At 43.8% G+C, this 25,238-nt stretch overlaps 1 protein-coding gene across 3 annotated transcripts in view; it reads right to left on the reverse strand.

Moving 5' to 3' along the window:
- The window catches only part of LOC138973143 (SID1 transmembrane family member 1-like), a 50,694-nt gene that overhangs the window by 2,447 nt on the left and 23,009 nt on the right, over positions 1-25,238 (reverse strand). The window contains exons 7-22 of one of the 3 annotated variants that reach the window (XR_011457897.1): positions 17,529-17,622; positions 17,281-17,324; positions 16,608-16,694; positions 14,311-14,382; positions 13,699-13,856; positions 12,980-13,053; positions 12,528-12,594; positions 11,325-11,473; positions 10,985-11,151; positions 10,135-10,271; positions 8,263-8,365; positions 3,876-3,949; positions 3,216-3,262; positions 1,722-1,903; positions 909-1,019; positions 274-387 (exon numbers count right to left, since the gene is read on the reverse strand). Coding sequence is in view for 2 of the 3 variants with exons in the window: in XM_070345810.1 (XP_070201911.1) it covers positions 274-387; positions 909-1,019; positions 1,798-1,903; positions 3,216-3,262; positions 3,876-3,949; positions 8,263-8,365; positions 10,135-10,271; positions 10,985-11,151; positions 11,325-11,473; positions 12,528-12,594; positions 12,980-13,053; positions 13,699-13,856; positions 14,311-14,382; positions 16,608-16,694; positions 17,281-17,324; positions 17,529-17,622 (1,604 nt within the window). In the remaining variant the exon portion in view is untranslated. The remainder of the gene's footprint in view (positions 1-273; positions 388-908; positions 1,020-1,721; positions 1,904-3,215; positions 3,263-3,875; positions 3,950-8,262; positions 8,366-10,134; positions 10,272-10,984; positions 11,152-11,324; positions 11,474-12,527; positions 12,595-12,979; positions 13,054-13,698; positions 13,857-14,310; positions 14,383-16,607; positions 16,695-17,280; positions 17,325-17,528; positions 17,623-25,238) is intronic. The other 2 variants (XM_070345810.1, XM_070345812.1) reach the window with 2 other exon arrangements.

Genomic DNA, 25,238 nt, shown 5'->3' on the forward strand with positions numbered 1-25,238 from the left:
GTCTAGCTTGGTTTTTTTGTTTTTTTTAAACCCATGAATTTCAAATACTCAATGCACTTCATAACTTGGTGCTCCCTTCATGGACAAGACTTCGGAATGCATTCACACATGCCAACATTCACACACACACACACACACACACACACACACACACACACACACACACACACACACACACACACACAGGCACACACACACACAAAGGCACACACACACACACACAAAGGCACACACACACAAAGGCACACACACACACAGTGTACACCAACTGACCAGGAAGGAGAGGAACAAGCTGATGGAGGACAGGAAGTGCCAGACGTCATGTGCGTCATAAAAGTCCAGCAAGATACACGAACGGTTGCCCTGGCGAGACTGAGCAGGAGACAGCTGGAAACAGAAACATGAAATAGTTATTTACATCTAATTTCATAGCTGACAATTACTCTAAACGACTTTGTTCAACTTAATCAAAGTACAATAATAAAAGGAAAACCAATAGTGAATACTTATGTTTAATGATATATACTGGAGAAACATGGACACAACATGTGCCTTCATCTGGGCAACTCCTTGCTCTCACGGTCAGCTTATAGTGAGAGTGTTGCCTGACACACTGTTTTTTACCCTGCCATGTGACATTTTGTAGAAATTAACCTTTCTTTTTGGATTCTTAAAGAAAACAACATCTTACTGTTACTGTTGTTTTTGGATTTGTTTGACAACAGGTTCTCTCACTGCTAGTTACAAGGCAGGTGTGTATGTGTGTCTGTGCATGTTTGTTAGTGTGTCTGTGCATGTGTGTGTGAGTGTGTTAGTGTGCCTGTGTGTGTCTTCAGGTGTGTGCGTGCATGCATGTTCGTGTGCATGTGTGCATGCATACGTCGTGTGTGTGTATTTGTGCCACTTACATGCCAGGAGGTGAGGTGCTGGAAGAAGAAGTAGAGGGAGAAGGCCCAGGTGACGCCGGACGCCACGATGCACAGGATGGTCAGCCCGTTGATCCTCTCTCGGGCCAGCAGCTGCACAACCAATCAGTCTGTCAATAGCTTCACCCCATATAGCCCCGTATCAGTTTCACTGTCCCACTGAGTGAACCTCAAACAGTCGCTCTTCTTTCAGAATTCAACTTACTCTACATCAATTCAGGACCATGCCTGGAAGATCCAGATCAAATGACAAAGAGAAATAAGCACTCCAAATACATGACTGCAGTAAGGGAAAGCGCTGCTATGCTTCTGATTCTGGGGGTACAGCCATCATTCTCTAAAAGACACAAACTGAATACAAGATGAGCTTCCACCAAAACCTCTAGCAGCCACTGAAGAATGAATAAACAGAAAAATGACGTGAAATCAATATTCCATGAACTCTTTTCCGATGCTAAGAGAGAAGATATAACTAATCAAACTATTTTGAAATTCACATTTTATATTTCAAAGGTTAAAAAACCCTCTTTCTCCTACTGCAAACAATCCCTTTAAGAGTAAATGTACGCAGGTAGATCGTGTAACAACAGGGCATTTGTAACACACTCCAATTCAATGTTCAAACCTCGAAGAGAAAGATCCTTTCAACTTATGATTCTCAAACAAAAACATTATCCTGATGAAAAGAACACAACCTTTCCAGGCAAAGTCCTAAATTGACGTGACAAACTGCCTCCAACTCAATAGAGATTGATCATGACACTTTATCTCCAGACTCACAGCGATCAGTGTTACCTTCATGATGATGTAGAAGAGGAGATAGAGATTGATCATGACACTTTATCTCCAGACTCACAGCGATCAGTGTTACCTTCATGATGATGTAGAAGAGCAGATAGAGCAGCAGGTTGCCGATGAAGATGGCGAGCAGGAAGCTGGCGAAGTCTGACGGGTGAACAATGGCTCCGTACAGTGCACTGAAAACACACATTCCACACTGCATCTACACTGACTTCAAAGTGTTCTTCCACACCACATTCTATTGGTTCTTTTTAGTTCAAGCATCCTTCTCTGAAAAGAGACAGAAAGAAAGAGAGAGAGAGAGAGAGAGAGAGAGAGACAGACAGACAGACAGACAGACAGACAGACAGACAGAATGAAAGAAAGCGCGAGAGAAAATGCATGTGCAAGAGAGAATTACACATTGTTTACAAATTATGTCGATCTTGACAACATATTACCAACCATCATTCTTTTCCAGTCACCCTGGAGAATTCAGCTATCAACAGCCGACAAAATATAGGTAAAGTCTGGCCAAGGGACTAGCGGAGGACGTTTTTTAAAAATTATTTTCAAAAAATCAAAGCAACTATTATATAGTGCTAAAGCAGAAAAGTGGTTGAAGATGATTAGTACTATCTTGTATTAAAAGGGTTAAGTGCTATCACTGATAATTTTTGCTTTACCCTAGTACGAGCCTCACTGACGCTCCCCACTGATCTCACCACTGTGCCGGTATCACATTTTTTCACACCTGTCAAATTCCATTTCACTGCATTCCTCGGTCAGGTTCTGTCCTATGAGCGTCACAGTTTTAAGAAACACGAGAGTTCAAAATGTGACATTGAGCAAGGGGCTTGTTTTGGGTATTAATGTGAGCTGGGCTTTGCCTCTTGATTTGTGAAAATGTACGTGCACAGGGCTCAAACTGTAAAAGCTGAAAAAAAGTCATTTTAACAGAAGATAGTAATAATCATCCCTTCCCAACTTTTCTTCTTGAAAATATATAAAAGTTGCCTCAATTTGTTTTTTAATAATCAAAAACGTCCTCCATCTGCTCCTTGGCCAGACTATAAAAAAAGAATGAGACACTGGTTCTTGCTGTTTTCTCTACTGTTTTAATACCACAGTCCACTATCTTACACGAAAGACAAACAGCACAGTTATAACAAAAGAACATGCTGTCCTTTAAAGAAAATCTGGACAGTTGAAAGTGACTTAACTGTCAGCTATGATATGACTGAAACGTTTACTGGACCACCAACAAGGACATAGCAAACGAGTGAGAAGATCAGCAGGCAAGGGAAAAGGGCTAAAGAAATAGAAACAGTGTTGGATGTGGTAAACACTAAATGAGAGAGAGAGGGGGGAAACAGTGTTGGATGTGGTAAACACTAAATGAGAGAGAGAGGGGGGAAACAGAGTTGGATGTGGTAAACACTAAATGAGAGAGAGAGGGGGGAAACAGAGACATGGGGTGCAAAAACTGGAAAATTACGAAACACTTACAAGGCCCAGTTGATGAGATTTCCAACCAGCAGCATAACAAAACGATTCTGTTGATAGACAGATAAAAATATCAGCACACGTCACGTCAAAGGTCTCTTCATCAAGCATTTCAACAGTCACTTTTTATTTTTCTTCCTGTCACTTTCTCTGAGGAGACATTCTTTGAGTTGACCATTCGTTTAAACATTCTCAAACCACTTCGAAAGTTTGCATGTACATTCATTTTCATTATTATCACACACACACAAACAGACACAAACACACGTTTGCAAGCATGCCCACACACACACACACTCGAGCACAAACACACACACGCATGCATGCACACACACACACAAACACACACACACACGCATGCATGCACACACACAAACACACACACACACAAACACACATGCATGCACACACACATAAACACACACACACACACAAACACACACACAAACACATACACACACGCATGCATGCACACACACAAACACACACACACACACAAATGCATGCACACACACAAACACACACACACACAAATGCATGCACACACACAAACACACAAACACACACACACACACACACACACACACACACACATACATGCACACACACAAACACACACACACACAAAGCATGCACGCACACACACACCTTATGTGCACTTACCATGTACATAGGCTTGACACAGCCGCAGCATTCAGTCTTGATGAGCAGAAAGATGCGCTTCAAGACGTAGCGATCTGCAACACCACCACATGACACATTTCTCTTTCAAGTCCCACACCCACATTGCAATGAGCATGACAGAAAAGAGTTAGCAGTACAGTAGACCCCTCCCCCTTTAATACTTATAAATTGCTTATTGCTTTCTCTGTTCATAACCTCTTCAGTTTTCCTTCATTTTCAGACTCCCATCGATTTTCTATGATTTTGTTTGTTTCAGGTCTAAAAGAGGGGTTCTCACTGTAGAGTGTAACAGTTAGCTGTATGACTGTAGTGTGTAACAGTTAGCTGTATGACTGTAGTGTGTAACAGTTAGCTGTATGACTGTAGTGTGTAACAGTTAGCTGTATGACTGTAGTGTGTAACAGTTAGCTGTATGACTGTAGTGTGTAACAGTTAGCTGTATGACTGTAGTTAGCTGTATGACTAGTGTGTAACAGTTAGCTGTATGACTGTAGTGTGTAACAGTTAGCTGTATGACTGTAGTGTGTAACAGTTAGCTGTATGACTGTAGTTAGCTGTATGACTAGTGTGTAACAGTTAGCTGTATGACTGTAGTTAGCTATATGACTGTAGTGTGTAACAGTTAGCTGTATGACTGTAGTGTGTAACAGTTAGCTGTATGACTGTAATGTGTAACAGTTAGCTGTATGACTAGTGTGTAACAGTTAGCTGTATGACTGTAGTTAGCTGTATGACTAGTGTGTAACAGTTAGCTGTATGACTGTAGTTAGCTATATGACTGTAGTGTGTAACAGTTAGCTGTATGACTGTAGTGTGTAACAGTTAGCTGTATGACTGTAGTGTGTAACAGTTAGCTGTATGACTGTAGTGTGTAACAGTTAGCTGTATGACTGTAGTGTGTAACAGTTAGCTGTATGACTGTAGTGTGTAACAGTTAGCTGTATGACTGTAGTGTGTAACAGTTAGCTGTATGGATGTAGTGTGTAACAGTTAGCTCTATGACTGTAGAGTGTAACAGTTAGCTGTATGACTGGAGAGTGTAACAGTTAGCTGTATGACTGTAGTGTGTAACAGTTAGCTCTATGACTGTAGAGTGTAACAGTTAGCTGTATGACTGGAGAGTGTAACAGTTAGCTGTATGACTGTAGTGTGTAACAGTTAGCTGTATGACTGTAGTGTGTAACAGTTAGCTGTATGACTGTAGAGTGTAACAGTTAGCTGTATGACTGTAGTGTGTAACAGTTAGCTGTATTACTGTAGAGTGTAACAGTTAGCTGTATGACTGTACAGTGTAACAGTTAGCTGTATGACTGTAGTGTGTAACAGTTAGCTGTATGACTGTAGTGTGTAACAGTTAGCTGTATGACTGTAGAGTGTAACAGTTAGCTGTATGACTGTAGTGTGTACCAGTTAGCTGTATGACTGTGGTGTGTAACAGTTTGCTGTATGACTGTAGTATGTAAGTTAGCTGTATGACTGTAGAGTGTAACAGTTAGCTGTATGACTGTAGTGTGTAACAGCTGTATGACTGTAGTGTGTAACGGTTAGCTGTGACTGTAGAGTGTAACAGTTAGCTGTATGACTGTAGAGTGTAACAGTTATCTGTATGACTGTAGTGTGTAACAGTTAGCTGTGACTGTAGAGTGTAACAGTTAGCTGTATGACGGTAGTGTGTAACAGTTAGCTGTATGACTGTAGTGTGTAACAGTTAGCTGTATGACTGTAGAGTGTAACAGTTAGCTGTATGACTGTAGTGTGTAACAGTTAGCTGTATGACTGTAGTGTGCTGTATGACTGTAGTGCGTAACAGTTAGATGTATGACTGTAGTGTGTAACAGTTAGCTGTATGACTGTAGTGTGTAACAGTTAGATGTATGACTGTAGTGTGTAACAGTTAGCTGTATGACTGTAGTGTGTAACAGTTAGATGTATGACTGTAGTGTGTAACAGTTAGTGTGTAACAGTTAGCTGTATGACTGTAATGTGTAACAGTTAGCTGTATGACTGTAGTGTGTAACAGTTAGCTGTATGACTGTAGTGTGTAACAGTTAGCTGTATGACTGTAGTGTGTAACAGTTAGCTGTATGACTGTAGTGTGTAACAGTTAGCTGTATGACTATAGTTAGCTGTATGACTAGTGTGTAACAGTTAGCTGTATGACTGTAATGTGTAACAGTTAGCTGTATGACTGTAGTGTGTAACAGTTAGCTGTATGACTGTAGTGTGTAACAGTTAGCTGTATGACTGTAGTGTGTAACAGTTAGCTGTATGACTGTAGTGTGTAACAGTTAGCTGTATGACTGTAATGTGTAACAGTTAGCTGTATGACTGTAGTGTGTAACAGTTAGCTGTATGACTGTAGTGTGTAACAGTTAGCTGTATGACTGTAGTGTGTAACAGTTAGCTGTATGACTGTAGTGTGTAACAGTTAGCTGTATGACTGTAGTGTGTAACAGTTAGCTGTATGGATGTAGTGTGTAACAGTTAGCTGTATGACTGTAGTGTGTAACAGTTAGCTGTATGACTGTAGTGTGTAACAGTTAGCTGTATGGATGTAGTGTGTAACAGTTAGCTCTATGACTGTAGAGTGTAACAGTTAGCTGTATGACTGGAGAGTGTAACAGTTAGCTGTATGACTGTAGTGTGTAACAGTTAGCTGTATGACTGTAGAGTGTAACAGTTAGCTGTATGACTGTAGAGTGTAACAGTTAGCTGTATGACTGTAGTGTGTAACAGTTAGCTGTATGACTGTAGTGTGTAACAGTTAGCTGTATGACTGTAGTGTGTAACAGTTAGCTGTATGACTATAGTTAGCTGTATGACTAGTGTGTAACAGTTAGCTGTATGACTGTAGTTAGCTATATGACTGTAGTGTGTAACAGTTAGCTGTATGACTGTAGTTAGCTATATGACTGTAGTGTGTAACAGTTAGCTGTATGACTGTAATGTGTAACAGTTAGCTGTATGACTGTAGGTCGTAACAGTTAGCTGTATGACTGTAGTGTGTAACAGTTAGCTGTATGACTGTAGTGTGTAACAGTTAGCTGCATGACTGTAGTGTGTAACAGTTAGCTGCATGACTGTAGAGTGTAACAGTTAGCTGTATGACTGTAGTGTGTAACAGTTAGCTGTATGACTGTAGTTAGCTATATGACTGTAGTGTGTAACAGTTAGCTGTATGACTGTAGTGTGTAACAGTTAGCTGTATGACTGTAGTGTGTAACAGTTAGCTGTATGACTGTAGTGTGTAACAGTTAGCTGTATGACTGTAGTGTGTAACAGTTAGCTGTATGACTGTAGTGTGTAACAGTTACCTGTATGACTGTAATGTGTAACAGTTAGCTGTATGACTGTAGTGTGTAACAGTTAGCTGTATGACTGTAGTGTGTAACAGTTAGCTGTATGACTGTAGTGTGTAACAGTTAGCTGTATGACTGTAGTGTGTAACAGTTAGCTGTATGACTGTAGTGTGTAACAGTTAGCTGTATGACTGTAGTGTGTAACAGTTAGCTGTATGGATGTAGTGTGTAACAGTTAGCTCTATGACTGTAGAGTGTAACAGTTAGCTGTATGACTGTAGAGTATAACAGTTAGCTGTATGACTGTAGTGTGTAACAGTTAGCTGTATGACTGTAGAGTGTAACAGTTAGCTGTATGACTGTAGTGTGTAACAGTTAGCTGTATGACTGTAGTGTGTAACAGTTAGCTGTATGACTGTAGTGTGTAACAGTTAGCTGTATGACTGTAGAGTGTAACAGTTAGCTGTATGACTGTAGTGTGTAACAGCTGTATGACTGTAGTGTGTAACGGTTAGCTGTGACTGTAGAGTGTAACAGTTAGCTGTATGACTGTAGAGTGTAACAGTTATCTGTATGACTGTAGTGTGTAACAGTTAGCTGTATGACTGTAGAGTGTAACAGTTAGCTGTATGACTGTAGTGTGTAACAGTTAGCTGTATGACTGTAGTGTGTAACAGTTAGCTGTGACTGCGGAGTGTAACAGTTAGCTGTATGACTGTAGTGTGTAACAGTTAGCTGTATGACTGTAGAGTGTAACAGTTAGCTGTATGACTGTAGAGTGTAACAGTTAGCTGTATGACTGTAGTGTGTAACAGTTAGCTGTATGACTGTAGAGTGTAACAGTTAGCTGTATGACTGTATTGTGTAACAATTAGCTGTATGACTGTAGAGTGTAACAGTTAGCTGTATGACTGTAGTGTGTAACAGTTAGCTGTATGACTGTAGAGTGTAACAGTTAGCTGTATGACTGTATTTTCTGAAGCACAGTATGAACAGAAGTCACAGAAAACATGTACAGTAAGTCAAGAAAATATCTCCACAAGGACAATCCAACATGAAGTACTGACCCACTTTGAGGCGGCCCACATAGTAGATGTTGAAGCTGATGACCAGGGTGCTCAACATGTGGAGCATGGCGTAAAATATCCAGAAAATGTTGGACCCGTACACCTGTACACAAAGCACCATAAACATGTTGGACCTGTACACCTGTACACAAAACACCATAAACATGTTGGACCCGTACACCTGTACACAAAGCACCAAAAACATGTTGGACCTGTACACCTGTACACAAAACACCATAAACATGTTGGACCCCTACACCTGTACACAAAGCACCATAAACATGTTGGACCCCTACATCTGTACACAAAGCACCATAAGCATGTTGGACCTGTACACCTGTACACAAAGCACTATAAACATGTTGGACCCGTACACCTGTACACAAAGCACCATAAACATGTTGGACATGTACACCTGTACACAAAACACCATAAACATGTTGGACCCGTACACCTGTACACAAAGCACCAAAAACATGTTGGACCTGTACACCTGTACACAAAACACCATAAACATGTTGGACCCGTACACCTGTACACAAAGCACCATAAACATGTTGGACCCCTACACCTGTACACAAAGCACCATAAACATGTTGGACCCCTACATCTGTACACAAAGCACCATAAGCATGTTGGACCTGTACACCTGTACACAAAGCACCATAAACATGTTGGACCCGTACACCTGTACACAAAGCACCATAAACATGTTGGACCTGTACACCTGTACACAAAACACCATAAACATGTTGGACCCGTACACCTGTACACAAAGCACCAAAAACATGTTGGACCCCTACACCTGTACACAAAGCACCATAAACATGTTGGACCCCTACACCTGTACACAAAGCACCATAAACATGTTGGACCCGTACACAAAGCACCATAAACATGTTGGACCCCTACACCTGTACACAAAGCACCATAAACATGTTGGACCCGTACACCTGTACACAAAGCACCATAAACATGTTGGACCTGTACATCTGTACACGAAACACCATAAACATATTGGACCCGTACACCTGTACACAAAGCACCAAAAACATGTTTGACCCCTACACCTGTACACAAAGCACCATAAACATGTTGGACCCCTACACCTGTACACAAAGCACCATAAACATGTTGGACCCGTACACAAAGCACCATAAACATGTTGGACCCGTACACCTGTACACAAAGCACCATAAACATGTTGGACCCGTACACCTGTACACAAAGCACCATAAACATGTTGGACCCGTACACAAAGCACCATACACATGTTGGACCTGTACACCAAGCACCATAACCATGTTGGACCTGTACACAAAGCACCATAAACATGTTGGACCCGTACACCTGTACACAAAGCATCATAAACATGTTGGACCCGTACACAAAGCACCATAAACATGTTGGACCCGTACACCTGTACACAAAGCACCATAACCCTGTCTGGCTTGTATTGGAAAAGACATTCTAGATTTTCTTTGAAAATAGACTGCAAAATGCAGTCTAAGGCATTATCAATATAGTAAGATAACATGTTCACATCACCCCCTTGAAAAAGAGATATGTTACCTTTCGACTGTTGACACACTGACACACAAAAAGATGCAGACAGACAGACATAGACACACACATGCAAAGACTCAGTAATATTACAATGGTACATCAAAAGAAGCACAAAGAAAACATATAAAATCAGACTTCAAAACACACACACACACACACACACACACACACACACACACAACACACACACACACACGAACACAAACCATCAGTAAAGCAATTTGAAGAATATCAGTTTGTTCACTATCCTTTTAACAAATGCTACAGAGAATGAGCAGTGGAATGTAAAGAGGGCCGAGAACGCACCACGCCGAGCACGGCGATGAAGATGATGACGGCCATGGAGAAGTACGACTGGTACGCCTTGGCCTGCACATCAGGGTGCCGCGTCTCGTAGATCTTCAGCATGGACAGGCACGCGATGATGTACATGAACGACGTGTCTGAAATACACTCTTACATAATACTCATCTTCACAGACATTTTTGAAAGAACATCTTACATGCATGTGCAAAACGAAATGACACCTATCTACAATTATTTGGACTGCAAGTACAAACATGGTTTTAGCTGAACAACATGTTAGAAACACAATTTTATGATCATAGCAGTGCTAAAAATGTACAGTTTCAAACCATGATCTTCCAAGAATTGTAAGTGATCTTGAAACACAAATTCCATAATTCTAAGCTCGCAGAAATACAAGCACAACCCACAGCACTGCATATAATCTAAGTGCGCAAACACCTCTCACCAAATTGAACTTGCAGAAATGTGAGTGTGAGCTACAGTGATGACAGGGAGTGTGTGCGTTTACATGTATGTGTGCACACAACAGACAGTGAAAAGGAAAAAAATAAAGTGGTAAGCAGATTCTTTTTGAGTATGTATTGCAATCTATATTTTTTACTCTTTTTATACATGCACGTGCATGTTTGAGTGGGTGCCTTTTTAAGGGCAACATGATGATGAATTCCAAACCCGATATAGTCCATAATTGACCCCATGGAAGTCATGCTCCATACTGAAAGAAGAGCGACCGTTGAGATTGACTGAGTGAACCCCATATGAAACTAAACGGAGTGATTGCCCCGACCCCTGGCTAATTGAATATTGTGTGCTGTGTACGCAAGCTGCGTGAAGCGGGGCCACTGACCGAACTGGAAGTTGGAGTAGTTGGGACAGACGTGGTAGCAGGCGCTCATGATGCCCTCCATGATGAGAGCCAGCCCCATGGCGTAGAACAGGCCGTAGTGCTGGGGGATCCCGTAGTGACGCTCCAGCCGCTCGTCCTCATGCACCAACTTACGGTGCAGCATGTCTCTGTGTCAAAACAATACAGTCAATCCTGGTCCTTAAAACCAATCTGCCTTGCAACACCCAGTCACATCAGATTTGGTTTTCCCCCCTCCCTCCATTTAGTCAAAAGATACATATTGAAAGACACTTTCTTCCCCCTCCCTCCCTCATCAGCTATTCTAGGAGCAGACTCTGACCTGCGCCACACAAGGATGGAGAAGAGCAGGCCCAGCATGACGTAGCCCATGTTGCTGATGACGTTGTTGAACGAACTGAGGTAGCGGATGGGGTGTGAGCAGTCAAAGTTGTAGTAACACAGGTCTTCATCCCCTGTACGCAGCAGTGTCTGACACAAACACATCACAACTTCATCAACTGATATTCAAATGATAAGTAGTAAAACTGTATGTGTGTGGGTGTGGTTGAGGGGGTAGGGGGGGGGAGCTAGTTGTGTGTGTGTTTTTCTGTTTTTTTTATAACACTTCTATTATGTAAATAGCAGTCAAGCAAACATTTTCTTCTTACATACATCCTATTCAGTGTGCTCAAGGGAAAGATTGATAACCATGAAACCATCCCCATGTGCTGCTAATGTGAGTCCGTGGCTCCAGCGTTTAGCAAACATTTTCAAAATTTGCTTGCAGCTACTTGCAGGTTTGGGTCTCAACTTTAACTGGCAAGGATTTGACACATGTCAGTATGCAAAACGAATTCATGACCAAGTCCCCACTCTGCACCACAAGCACAAGCACCACCACAAGGTGATTTTGTCTGAGTATGTGTCCCAGTGGAAGGATGGTCCTAAAAGCCTCGGTAGACCTCAGATGGTGAGCTGGATCGTTTACATGAGAAGGATGGTCCTAAAAGCCTCGGCAGACCTCAGATGGTGAGCTGGATCGTTTACATGAGAAGGATGGTCCTAAAAGCCTCGGCAGATCTCAGATGGTGAGCTGGATCGTTTACATGAAAAGGATGGTCCTAAAAGCCTCGGTAGACCTCAGATGGTGAGCTGGATCGTTTACATGAGAAGGATGGTCCTAAAAGCCTCGGCACATCTCAGCTGGTGAGCTGGATCGTTTACATGAGAAGGATGGTATTTTAAACAGACCCAGGTTTTATCCTGTATCATAATCGGTGTCATGTTTAACGCAAACTATCTGACCAGGTCACAGTTGCTTCACAAAGGATTACCATTACCATCCACCACAGCATTCAACTCCATTACAGTGCCCCCCCCCCCCCCCCCCCCACTCTTAGGACCCTGTTGTTCTCAGACTTTCTGTTTATAACCTCTTTAAATTTACCCCAATTTTAAGACTCCCTCCTTTTTCAGATCTGTGGAGGTCTTAAAAGGGGGCTGCACTGTACGGCATTGTAAAATACCATGACACCATCTTTACCTGTTGATAGGTCAGCACCAGCTGAGCCACCGGCAACCCGTAGAATATGGATATGGTCAGCAAATTCCTGTCAAAAGGGAAACAAAACTGTGTGCGTGACTTCTTTTAGGCATTCCTTGTGAGAGATATGCTGACCAAAGCCAATTAAAATTGCTTTCACATTTCTTTTAGGATAGAGTTTGCGCACCCATACAGACCATAAAGAGAGTTAAGCGCAACAATGCGATCTGATGAACAAGCTCCAGGGGATGCAAGTCATTTGTTTGTTTTAATGCTTTTTATTCCCTCAGATGCCAGGAGACCTGTTCCACATAACTCTCACTTACTATTGTTGTCTATATGTAGAGCCCTTACATCCCTTTGTTGCTTAGATCTAGACAGATTTCAAATCAAATTACACTGCAAAATAAGAGAAGAGAACCCATTGCACAAGTGGTTGTGCTTTAACTGACCAGTGGTAGATCTTGAAAGTCTTGGACAGCTTCTTGTGGGACTTCCTGGCCAGGTCGCTCACAAACAGCATTGTCTGCACAGACACAGCCACATATTTTCAATCATAAAACTCACTGACAAACTTATGCCGAATAAATGACTACAGTACAGATGAAACAATTTCAATCACAAAATAAATGGGACTCTTTCAAGGCAAGACAGAAGTCGCAGCACAGGCTTCATGTCTCACCCAGTCACATTATTCTGACACCGGACCAACCAGTCCTAGCACTAACCCCATAATGCCAGACGCCAGGCGGAGCAGCCACTAGATTGCCAATTTTAAAGTCTTAGGTATGACACGGCCGGGGTTCGAACCCACGACCTCCCGATCACGGGGCGGACGCCTTACCACAAGGCCAACCGTGCCGGTCTTATGTCCTTATGATCAAATTACAAAATCAGTAAATGATTAGAATACACTAATCATTTGATTGCCATCCTGATAAAGTCAGCAACAGGCTGTCAAAAATGTGATGAAGAATTCCCCAACTGGTTTCTGTTGTATTCTCTTTTTGTTTTGATAGAACACGCCAAGTGTACTTTCACACACAATGGGCTACTTATTGACATATTTATGCCACACCCACTTTCGGTATTTGAAATAAGTTCTTACAAGTTCTTTCAAGCAGAGCCTTCTCAAACAATCTACATACAAATGAAAAAAAACAATCCCTACCTTAGTTCTGACAATGTCTTTCTCCATGTCAGCATCTGGCAGGAAGTCAATGTCAGAAGTGTCAAGGTCAATCTCACTGTTGTCAGGACTCGGCCTGCTAGAACCATTCCGTGGTGAAGCGTCCAGACTGCTCAGCTCACGATTCTGTCTCCCCATCACTGTAACATTGTTTTAGTGTAACAATGTATTTCAGCAATGCCCTCTGTGCAAAAACATTTTTACTGCAGTAAATACTGTGTGTCTGGTCTTGTCAATAAAATTATAATGTAGAGTACACCCAAATCAACAACTACATGTATACAAAGATCGACAGCAATTACATATAATTTCATGACAATAGCAAGACATTTTTACCAGATCCTCTATATGCATCTAATGTGCTGGGCCATGGGTGTTCTTACTTGAATCTACCATACACACTTCGTATGAAAATCATTCACATGCAGAAAGGCACAGGGTAACATAACTGACAGAAATACTGGCTCAAAAAGAAACAGACAAATGGGCAAACAGATAGACAGTCAAGTCAGACACACAAAGAGAGAAATAGATTGGCAGACAAGACAGACAGACAGGTAGGTAGACAGATGTGAACAGACACAGAGACTCTACCTGGTGTGGTTGGCACGGCACCGTAGCTCGTCGGTCCTGAACTCCTCAAAAGTGATGCTTCACTCATGCTGTCTGCACACACAACACCACAACAGATTAGCCAGATTAGCATATAGGACAGACATTAAGTGTTTATTCTTAATCACTTCTCTTGTTATGGACCTAGTTTCCTTCAGTGTTTAGTTGTTGTTGTTACACCCCCGGTATAGGGGTGTGTATAGGTTTCGCTCGATGTGTTTGTGTGTTTGTGTTCGCATATAGATCTCAAGAATGAACGGACCGATCGTCACCAAACTTGGTGAACAGGTTCTATACATTCCTGAGACGGTCCTTACAAAAATTGGGACCAGTCAAACACACGGTTAGGGAGTTATTGGTGGATTAAGATTCTACAAGGACTTTAAGAGTGACATATTAATGGTCAAAGGGAAATAACCTTCTCAGTTGGTGGCAGTGAGAATGGTTATTTCCCTTTGACCAACGGGGGTGTTTTTCCTACCTCGAAGGAATTTCTTGTTGCTCTTATTTTTGTTATTTTTAGTTTCTGTGTGCACATGTCTGTGTGTGTTAGTGTTTATGATTTCACGTGTGTGTGTGTATGTGTGTGTGTGTGTGTGTGTGTATGTGTGTGTGTGTGTGTGCATGTGCACGTGTGCGAGTGATGTGGGGGAATGTGATATGTGCATGTGTGTATGTGCACTTGTGTGTGAGGAATATGAGGGTTTGAGATGTGTGTGTGTGGTTGCGCATAGGTACCTCTGTCTATGTGTGTCTGTGGTCGCATGTTTGTGAATGTCTGTGTCAGTCCCTGTGTATCTCAATACGCCGCTTGCTAGCTAGTGTTATGGCTTGCTAGCTTGTTGGGTGCTTGTATGAATGCACAAACTGATGTACAAGATACATTTTGTTTTTCTTTGAAGAACAACTGAAAAACAAAGCACACTTCATGATAATTCTATACTCGTTCAAAAAAACTGAATAATTAGCTAGCTACAGCAATAGATATATAAAGCTTTGCTAGACTAAAACTGTTCTGGACAAAGAAACACAAAGTTATTTACATAATTATTTTCTTATCAAAATGTATCCCTGTCTACACTTAGCAAGCAGATCATCTCAGACAGAGCTTGACCTTACGTACTGTACCCTCTACAATAGAAGCATACACTTGTTTGTTCTATCAAATAAACAACAACATTAATATTACTAGTCATAAAGGAACATTATTATTCATGGCTAGTAGCTCAGCATTCAAGGGCGAAACATTCTGAAAAACAGAGAAAGACAAAAAGTCCAAAGTCAAAGCAAGCTACATGTACTAGACAACTATAGTTACATGTACATTCCATCCCATACCACAAAAGAAACAAATAATGACAACATTTCGTGCAACCTTCTAAACTAGGACTGCAAAGGTGCATCACTAGATCTCTACACAGCATAATTGCACGAAGTCTTCTAACTTTGGAACCAGTTTTTTTGTGCAAAAAGTGAGAAAAATTGCCCATGACGGTCACGGCTGTGTTTTAGTGTGAGTTAAAAATAGATCAGCAGAGGGAATAGTTTGGATGTGAAATTATGTGTAGGTAATGGCTTGGCTACTTTAAATCCAGAGCCAAAAGAGGACACAGACCTAGTGTGAAACAAATCACAAGAAACTATCATGCAAACAAAACTGCATAGCCGTATATAAAACCAAGTAGAAAGACAAACAAAAGAACATCAATGTTCCCCTTGTTTTTCAGATTACCTAGATGAAAATGTACAAGTGGTACCTGCGGCATGAGGCACCTCTGATAAAAAGACGCCTCCAAAGAGAGGACACCTTACGTTGTCCCTTTGTCTATTATCTTTACCAAAATAGACCCACTTCACAGATACTACAGGTTAGTTCATTATTTAGCAACTTCAAAAATCTGGTGAGAAACCATGAACAAGTACGCTAGAAATGAATCTGCAAATGGCATTGTTGAAAAAAAAAGCATCTGCAAATATATCACCCTTAAAGAGAAGAGCAGAAAATATCAGTAGTACGCCAAAACAAACAAAGCTCATGTTAACTTCACCAACAGAAAAGAATACAACATTTGCATGCAAATAGAGACAAATAAAATAAATAAATAAGATGAATTGCAAGCGAACAAGAAAGGATTGAAAACAAACAGAGTTTCCTATATTTAAAGAAGACAGAAATCAGCCAAAGCTAGCACCATGCTGGGAGCAAAGAGAAGAATGTTAGACAGCTACATGCAGTTAGAAACATGCACTATGAATAGACATCCCATCACTTCTATCACCTGTCGACGCTGTGCTGCGTTCACTCCAACCTCTTCTGTGACCTTGAGGTCTGGTCTGACCTTCATAGCTAAAGCACAGCAGTTTGTCTGTGCCACGAAAAGATAACACAAGAGTGTCTGACTGCATGCAAGTTGTATTTATTTTCAGAAAAGCACAAACCATATTTATGACAAAAGCCTTGGCAACCACCTCTTGATAAGGACCACCCGCAAGCCTGACAAGGAGAAATAGCCATCAAGGCAGCAGAAGCCCTGTATAGTGTATAGTGTATAGTGTGGTGTGATAACGTGAAGTTTCATGTCACATACGATGCATGTATGCAGGAAGGAAGTACAAAGACTTACATGTTAAAAAAACAAAAACAAATAAAGATGAAAACTGTGAAGAGAGGGAAACAGGATAAGGTCGTCCCACCAGCACATTATCTACAAATAAGTATACATATTCTTCCTAGGAAATGTCTCCTAACACTGACTACCACAGTGCCATACCAACAAACATTTGTTTAAAACAATCTGTGAGCGCCGGCCATTTCAGTTGAACTCTCACTTCACCATCTGTATGGCACTATTGCAATAATTCAAGTCTTTTTTTGAAGTGGAATATACTGTAAGAACAAAGTGTGACTTGCATCATCGAACTAGAGATGTTAATGTGAAACATCTGCCTTACCCTTTTCTGCATCACTCAGATCACTGATGTTGCGATGGCAGCCACTGAAACGTACAAGAAAGTAACAATAGTGAACTGATAAAGGCAAGAGCAACAGACTTATTTCAATATGTAAATACCACTTTAAAGAAGCTACCATACAGTTACTTAAATTTAACAGAACAAACATTATTCATATCTTTAAGCAGAGTTCCACCCCCACCCATCCGCCCACCCCTCCACATCTAGATCCTGTGTACAAGTCTCACCATCCATGGTAGATACAGCCAATGAGAGCAGCCACCACATAGAATCCAACAAACACGGTCAGAGAAGCAAAAATAGCTATGTAGTACTTGGAACCTGCAACAGAAATGGGCATGCAAGCTTACCTCGTAAGCTCTATTTAATGCCACAACGATCTCACTTTATTTTCATCCTTACTATGAATACAGCAGACTTCCACGAACTCGCGGTCTTTGGGGTCCAAAGATTTTTGATCGCGATATATCCGATTCACGATGCAGTTTGGGGGTCCAATTAAAGGGAAGAAACCGCGTTCTCTTCTGAGTCAGAGAAAAACACGGTTATTTCCCTTGTTGGTCACAAAAAGCCTGTGAGCCGTGTGAGTGCATGTGTGTGTGCGCGTGCATGTGTGTATGTGCGTGCGTGCGTGTGTGTGTGTGCATGTTTTTAACAGAAGCGTCACACTTGCGAGAAACGCAGTAACACATACACATGAACATTGTAGCACAACCACATGTTGGCATGTGTGCGTTTGCCGTATGAGTGCATGTGTGTGTGTGCGTGCATGTGTGTATGTGCGTGCATGTGTGTGTGTGTGTGCATGTGCGCACGCACGCCTGGCATGTGGTTGTGCTACAATGTTCATGTGTATGTGTTACTGCGTTTCTCGCAAGTGTGACGCTTCTGTTGGCAACTAAGTTCTCAAAAGATTAACTGCGATGACACGTTTTCTTTTATCAGCAGATGACGATTTCTTTTCTTTTTTCTCCGACTCATACGTCGTCACAAACTTACTAGTTAATCAGACACAGACAGACACAAACGTACACTGCCACCTGCTATAACGCAAGAAGCTGAAGCACTTCAATCAATCAATATGAGGCTTATATCGCGCGTATTCCGTGGGTACAGTTCTAAGCGCAGGGATTTTTTAATTTTTTTTTTATATTTTTATGCAATTTATATCGCGCACATATTCAAGGCGCAGGGATTTATTTATGCCGTGTGAGATGGATTTTTTTTACACAATACATCACGCATTCACATCGGCCAGCAGATCGCAGCCATTTCGGCGCATATCCTACTTTTCACGGCCTATTATTCCAAGTCACACGGGTATTTTGGTGGACATTTTTTATCTATGCCTATACAATTTTGCCAGGAAAGACCCTTTTGTCAATCGTGGGATCTTTAACGTGCACACCCCAATGTAGTGCACATGAAGGGACCTCGGTTTTTCGTCTCATCCGAAAGCACTTCATGGCGCTTGTAGAAAATCCGGGGCGTCTAGCTGAGATCGCGATTAGCGGGACTCGAGTGTTAAATTGCATGCCTGCCTAGATTGCAGAAGACTCAAGCGCAGTTTAAGCACTTGATTGGCGCCTGTGGCCACCCGGACCGTCTAGCAGAGATCGCAATTAGCTGGACTCGAGTGTTCAACTGCACGCCTGACTGGCCATACTGACTGGTCAGACACTTAACCTCTTTAGGCACGTGGCCAATTTGACGATACCGATCGTGGCATGAAAGTTCTTGACTGAGTGGGGCACGTGCGCGTGAAAGGTTTGTTTTTCTTTTGTTCGCAGGTCTCGATCAACCCGTAATGTACACAACCTGAAAACACAAACACACGTAGAACACTATTTGGAGAGACTGAGGGAGAGAAAGAGAGAGAGACTGATAAGATGAAATCGAAAATTTTATTGTAAATTTTCATTTAATAAATATACCTACCCGAATCACATGTAGCATTGACACAATCGGAGATGCTAGGTTCTGTACAGGCTAACCGTCTAAGGGAAGCAACCCCAACCACAAAAGTGTAAACGTAGCCATGGTAATGCCCATACACCCGGGGAGTTACCTCCCCTCGTGCATGCCATGTCACTACTGCTACTGAACACGTGGTTCATATCATTCGACCTAAAGAATAAATTCTCCAAATCAAAAGCGGGGTTGGCGGGAGGGAATATACTATGTGATTCGGGTAGGTATATTTATTAAATGAAAATTTACAATAAAATTTTCGATTAAATTACATATTCCTACTCCGAATCACATGTAGCAGATTACAACAACAAGGCGGTGGGAAAGAAAAATCTAACTCACTCAAAAAACCTTGCCAAAAACCTGGACCGCTGCCAAAGAATCAGGGCGGTCCCAGTGGAAAAGAAAATCTAACCCACTCAAAAGCCCTTGCCAGGGCTGGCCCACTGCCAACAGGCAGTGAGGGAACCAAGGAAAGTCCTGATTGACAGCCGAGAAGTATCTCAGGCGAAAAGCGAAAGAGACAACCTCAGAGATCCAGAAAGCTGCGCTCAGCACTTCTTCCAATCTCCTAGCCGTAAAAAACAGCACAGGAATAGACCCAAGCCTTGGATTAATAACCCTGGCGAGCCAAGGGAAAGACAAGCTTCCCCCCCCCCCCTTTTATTGGAAGGAAATGCTAATGTCCTGAGAAGATCCGTGCGTAAGGTTGTCCCCTCAACTGAGAAGGACGAACCCCCGCGGTGACCTTAAGACAACCATGCCAAAGTCTGCAAACCTTGGGATGTAGTAAAGCCCAAAAGGCTTGTGAGAAAGAAGTCAGCTCAAAATAAGAGTGACCAATCCCCACGAAAGAGCGAGAGAGAGACATCCAAGCACTAAGTACCAGAGTTCACCTCGAAGAGAAAACTCACAAATAGAAGGTCGCCAGTTATCCCCTACCAGTCCCTGCGAACGCAGGGAGAGAGGTAGCACCCGACAGCAGCCACTTACGACTGTGCGTAAGCTACCGGAAGTGAGGACCCACGGTGGTCAAAAACCGATGTGACTGGCAACCATAAGCAAAATGGCTAAAAGCCAGAATGTTCCCAAAACAGTCTGCTTGAAGGTAATCGAGAGTGAATCAAAAACCGAAAGCAGAAAACCAAGACTGGTAAACGTAAACCGTGAAGCCAGCCAGCCATAAGACTCCCGAAACCAGAGTTCTCAGGGAAAAAACAGGCAGTTAACTTCCTAGCCAAATCAAGAGCCTACCTGAGTTTGGCCAGAAAACCCAGAGCGCGTCTGTCCCTGTCTGAAGACAGAGTCCAACGCGGAGAAAAACGGACAACCGCCCTAGACAAAGTTGCCTTTTGTAGCCGGGCGACTGTAAGGAAACCCGACCCAACAGACGTCATCCTGACTCGCCTCATACTAAGATGAGGAAGAAGAGAGGAAAGGCCCAAGACTGAAGTCACAGGAACCGAACCTTAGCTAAACCTCTGCCCGAAGGAGAAGAGTAGCCAAAACCTGAGAGAGAGGAGGAAAGCCACAAAGAACTACTCCTCAAACATCCATTGTCCAAGACAATGCCCCCTCAGGAAAACCTGAATGTTACTTCCGAGGCCAACTCAAGCGTACCTTAAGTTTGGACGAAACACCAGAACACGTCTGATCACTAGAGAAAGACAGAGTCCGACTCGATGAAAGACAACAAGGACCAAAGTCCAAACGTTTGTGGCCAAACAGGGGTAACCTGAAGCCAGAGAACCCCACAAGCCACAAGAAACGGGAAGGCAACAACCACCATCGCCGCAACGTGGAATGGCTGTTGCCCGGCCAAGGCTGCCTATTGGCTGCCAGCTTAGCTTAACCAGAGGAATGAGCATGCTTCTGCTAAGCATGTTTCTGAGTATGCTAGCCTTACCTTCCTTCAACCCTTGTAAAGCAGTCAGAGACCTGGTGATCTCTATTCGACTGAATCTCTACTGCAGGCAAAGTTTAAGCGACTCTCTTTGACTGTTCAGGGAACTGAGAAAGCGAAAGAAACGAGTCCCTCCGACACCCGCCGAACGAGCGTAGTGAAGGAAGGGCAGCCTCATCTGCTCCATGCTCACCCTAGCAAGGGCTGGCCAACAGAGTAGAGAAAGGAGGCAAGTTCCAAAGGCTGAATAAGCAAGAAGGAACAAAAGGTGAAGCCCGTGTAGCCGAAGCCAGCCAAGGCTGAGCATGTTCCGGAACTGAACCATAGTAGAAACAGCGGCAGAACCAAAACAGTAGAGATACCACCTTCGGGAGGAGATGGCCTAGCCAAAACCTGCAAACCGTGGTACCTACAAAAGGTGACTAAGGAACCGGAAGTAGGAAAACATCCTATCTTCACGGAACGGGAGTCCGACATCGACAACAAAGTCAACCAACAAGGAAGCCACCAATGTCGATGCACCCAAGGGAAATCCTGAGCCGAAGCTTGAGCTTCGACGGAAATCCAGAACGTGTTCGATTGCTGACTAAAGACTGAGAACCAGAATAGCTCAGCTACGAACGCAAACCGAAGTCACAGTTGCTGGTGGTAAACTGATGAATGAGATGACCGGAAACCGGAAAACCATCCAACCGGAAAAAGACCTGACTCATCCCCCTACTGACGGTCGTGAATAGGGGAAACGTCCAGGGCCACCTGAACTGAATAGGCAGTAAACGCAACACCCAACAGGTAAAGTGAAGACTGCCCCGGCTGAGGCTGAAAGCCTAAATGCCCGTAGGCCAGCCGCTGTTCCTCACCCACTGACCTCCGGAGGAGTGTCAGGAAGAGGAGAAGTGTATCCGAACAGAGCCGGAAATGCAGCAGACAAAACCGCAAAAAACGGAAGCGAAAGTTGCATAGAGTAGACTGAGGCCGGAAGCCCAAACGCCCGTAGGCCAGTCCTCTGTCAACTCCAGTCAAAACCGCAACGTGTACTTGAAATGGAGGACTTATGCTTCCAGTAAAACCGGAAACACCACGCCGACAACGGCTGCCGCACTTGTGAAACACAAATGCCCACGACGGAACAAGAGTGAGACAGAACAGAAGAGGACTGGGGCCGGAACCCGAACGCCCGTAGGCCAGTCCTCGATCAACCCCAGACAAGCCACTACGTGCGCTTGTGATGGAGAACCTATGCTTCCAGACAGGAAGTGTAGGAGGCCGAAACCCCGTCCGGGAAAACCTTCGACGTGACCTCTGCCGCAGCTTAGAGGACAGCGTTAAGCCTTTTTCCCAATAACCAGCACGTGTGGAATCGCTGACGACAGACTGAATGTCCGACACAACCGGCGAAAAAACCGAAGTCCACGTACTGGTGGAAGGCCGGTGAAACGGCATAACCGGAAAACCGGAAATTCGTCCCCCCCCGACGTCGTCCTAACTCATGCCTCGACCAGGCTAAGAGAGAGAAGACGGCAAGTCTGCAGCCGCAGGAACCGGAACGGCAGTCGACGCGACAACCGAAGGTTGAAACGCTGACTACATCGGCCAGGGCTGAGACAACACCTGCCCGAAGGGCTGGCGTTGCTCCTCAGCTACCGACATCCGGGAGGAAGTGGAAGCGAAAGGAGCAGTAAATCCGGGCGGAGCCGGAAAGCACAAGACGAGACCGCGAAAAGCGGAAGCGCCGAATGCGAGGACGGAGGCCAGAAGCCCGAATGCCCTAAAGGCAACGTCCGGTCAACCACGGAAACGACCACAGCGGGTGCGTACGTCAGAGGACCTATGCTTCCAGCGAGTGCCGGAAGCGCAGCGCCAGAAACGGCTACCGCCATTGCTCCGCCACACAATGGTCTTCAAGGAAGCCAGGGTGTGACTGAACAGAGGACGAATGCCCGGGGGGCAACGTCCGGTCAACTCCGGAAACGACCACAGCGGGTGCGTACGTCAGAGGACCTATGCTTCCAGCAAGTGCCGGAAGCGCAGCGCCGGAAACGGCGACCGCCACTGCTCCGCCACACAATGGTCCTCGAGGAAACCAGGGTGCGACTGAACAGAGGACGAATGCCCGGGGGGCAACGTCCGGTCAACCCCGGAAACGACCACAGCGGGTGCGCACATCGGGGGACCTGGTCAACCCCGGAAACGACCACAGCGGGTGCGTACATCGGGGGACCTATGCTTCCGGCGAGTGCCGGAAGCGCAGCAGTCGGAAACGGCTAGACAACTCCGGAAACGACCCCAGCGGGTGCGTACGTCGGAGAAGTAGCCGGAACCAACTGCCGCCATTGCTCAGCCACACAATGGTCTTCAGTGAAGCCAGGGTGCGACTGAACAGGGGTTTGCGGGTCGTGAACCCGCCGAAAAGAGCTGTGTCCCAGCAGGGACTGTCCGACGGCCTCACGAGGGCCTGTGGACCAGCTCGACTTACTTGAATCGCCAACCACAGCGGTAGAAGACGAAGAAGCAAAACATCCGCCCTAGACAACGTCTCGGCCGGAAGCGTCAAAGAAGCCAACAAGGTGACGTCGCCCACAGACAGCGGGACCAACGGAAGACGCAGGCTTGGAACGCGAAAATTTCTTCACAAAGATAACTCAGACACCTGATCTGCTAACGGCAGAGAAGGCGAGGAGAAGAAACAGGACGTACAACAGTATATGACTGCCCCACAAAGTGTTTGTTCGAGGCAGAAAGAGTAACGAACAAAACATAACAAACATGTTAAATTCGAAACCACGACAAGTCCTACGGACTGGTAGATACCTGCTAAAGCCTAGCCAAGTAACTGTCAGCGACGCTGATACACAAAATGGCGGCCAAGCGATAAGTTACTGGACAAAATTTAGAAGTCCAAAACGGACGAAAATTAAGCAATAACAAAAATTCCTGTCAAAGTAATGACGAAATATGAAATGGCTTACCAACTAACAAAGCAGAAGGCAAAACGCAGGTAAAGTAAGGAGAACCTCACCATAACATAGGCCTAGCCACCGAAATAAGCTGTCAGGAAAGCTGAGCAACCGAAAGTGGCGGCCACAAGATAAGTTACTGAAACGCATTTAGGAGTCCAAACGGACAAAAAGTCAGCAACTATAGATAAATTCCTGTCAAACTAAAGACAAGAAGGAACAAGCTTACCAACTAAACAAAGCAGCAAGCAAGTAAGAAGGTAAAATTACGTTTACCTCCAAAATACATCGGCCTAGCCACAAAAACTGTCAACTCATGCTGACAACAAAAATGGCGGCCAACAGTAGTCACTGAAATATCACAGGTCCAAACACGGACGAAAATCAGCAACTACAACAAATTTCCTGTCAAAATAATGACCAAAATGGAAAGAGCTCACCAACTACGAAGCAGGAGGCAAGATAGACGGTAACGTGGCCGGTGGGTGTCAAAACAACACCAACAGCGCAGCCACAGGGGAGCCCAAAAATACAACAACCTGCTCCCTCGAAAGCTGTAAGGTCGAATGATATGAACCACGTGTTCAGTAGCAGTAGTGACATGGCATGCACGAGGGGAGGTAACTCCCCGGGTGTATGGGCATTACCATGGCTACGTTTACACTTTTGTGGTTGGGGTTGCTTCCCTTAGACGGTTAGCCTGTACAGAACCTAGCATCTCCGATTGTGTCAATGCTACATGTGATTCGGAGTAGGAATATGTAATTTAATGACAATTTACTGCATGATGAAAGGCCATCGGACCCAGAGAGAGAGAGCGTGGTTATGATAGAACATTTTTTCATGATCTGTACTATTTTTTGGCCTTTACGTGACTAATTTTGTAACAAACAAAAAACAAAAAAAATTAAAAAATTTTAAAAAAAGTTGGTCCTGTTTTTTTCGGGGTCCAAGAGGTCTCCGCGATATAGCCGAATTCGCGATTTAGTGGACCGCGAGTTAGTGGAAGTCTGCTGTACTTCAGAAACTCGAACCCACAATCCATTCCTCTGAAAAGGTCCATGCATATATCTGTTGAGATAAAGCTCTGTTATTGTTGTTGATGC

This window comes from Littorina saxatilis, linkage group LG8 (assembly GCF_037325665.1).
Source record: "Littorina saxatilis isolate snail1 linkage group LG8, US_GU_Lsax_2.0, whole genome shotgun sequence".
NCBI lineage: Eukaryota > Metazoa > Mollusca > Gastropoda > Littorinimorpha > Littorinidae > Littorina > Littorina saxatilis.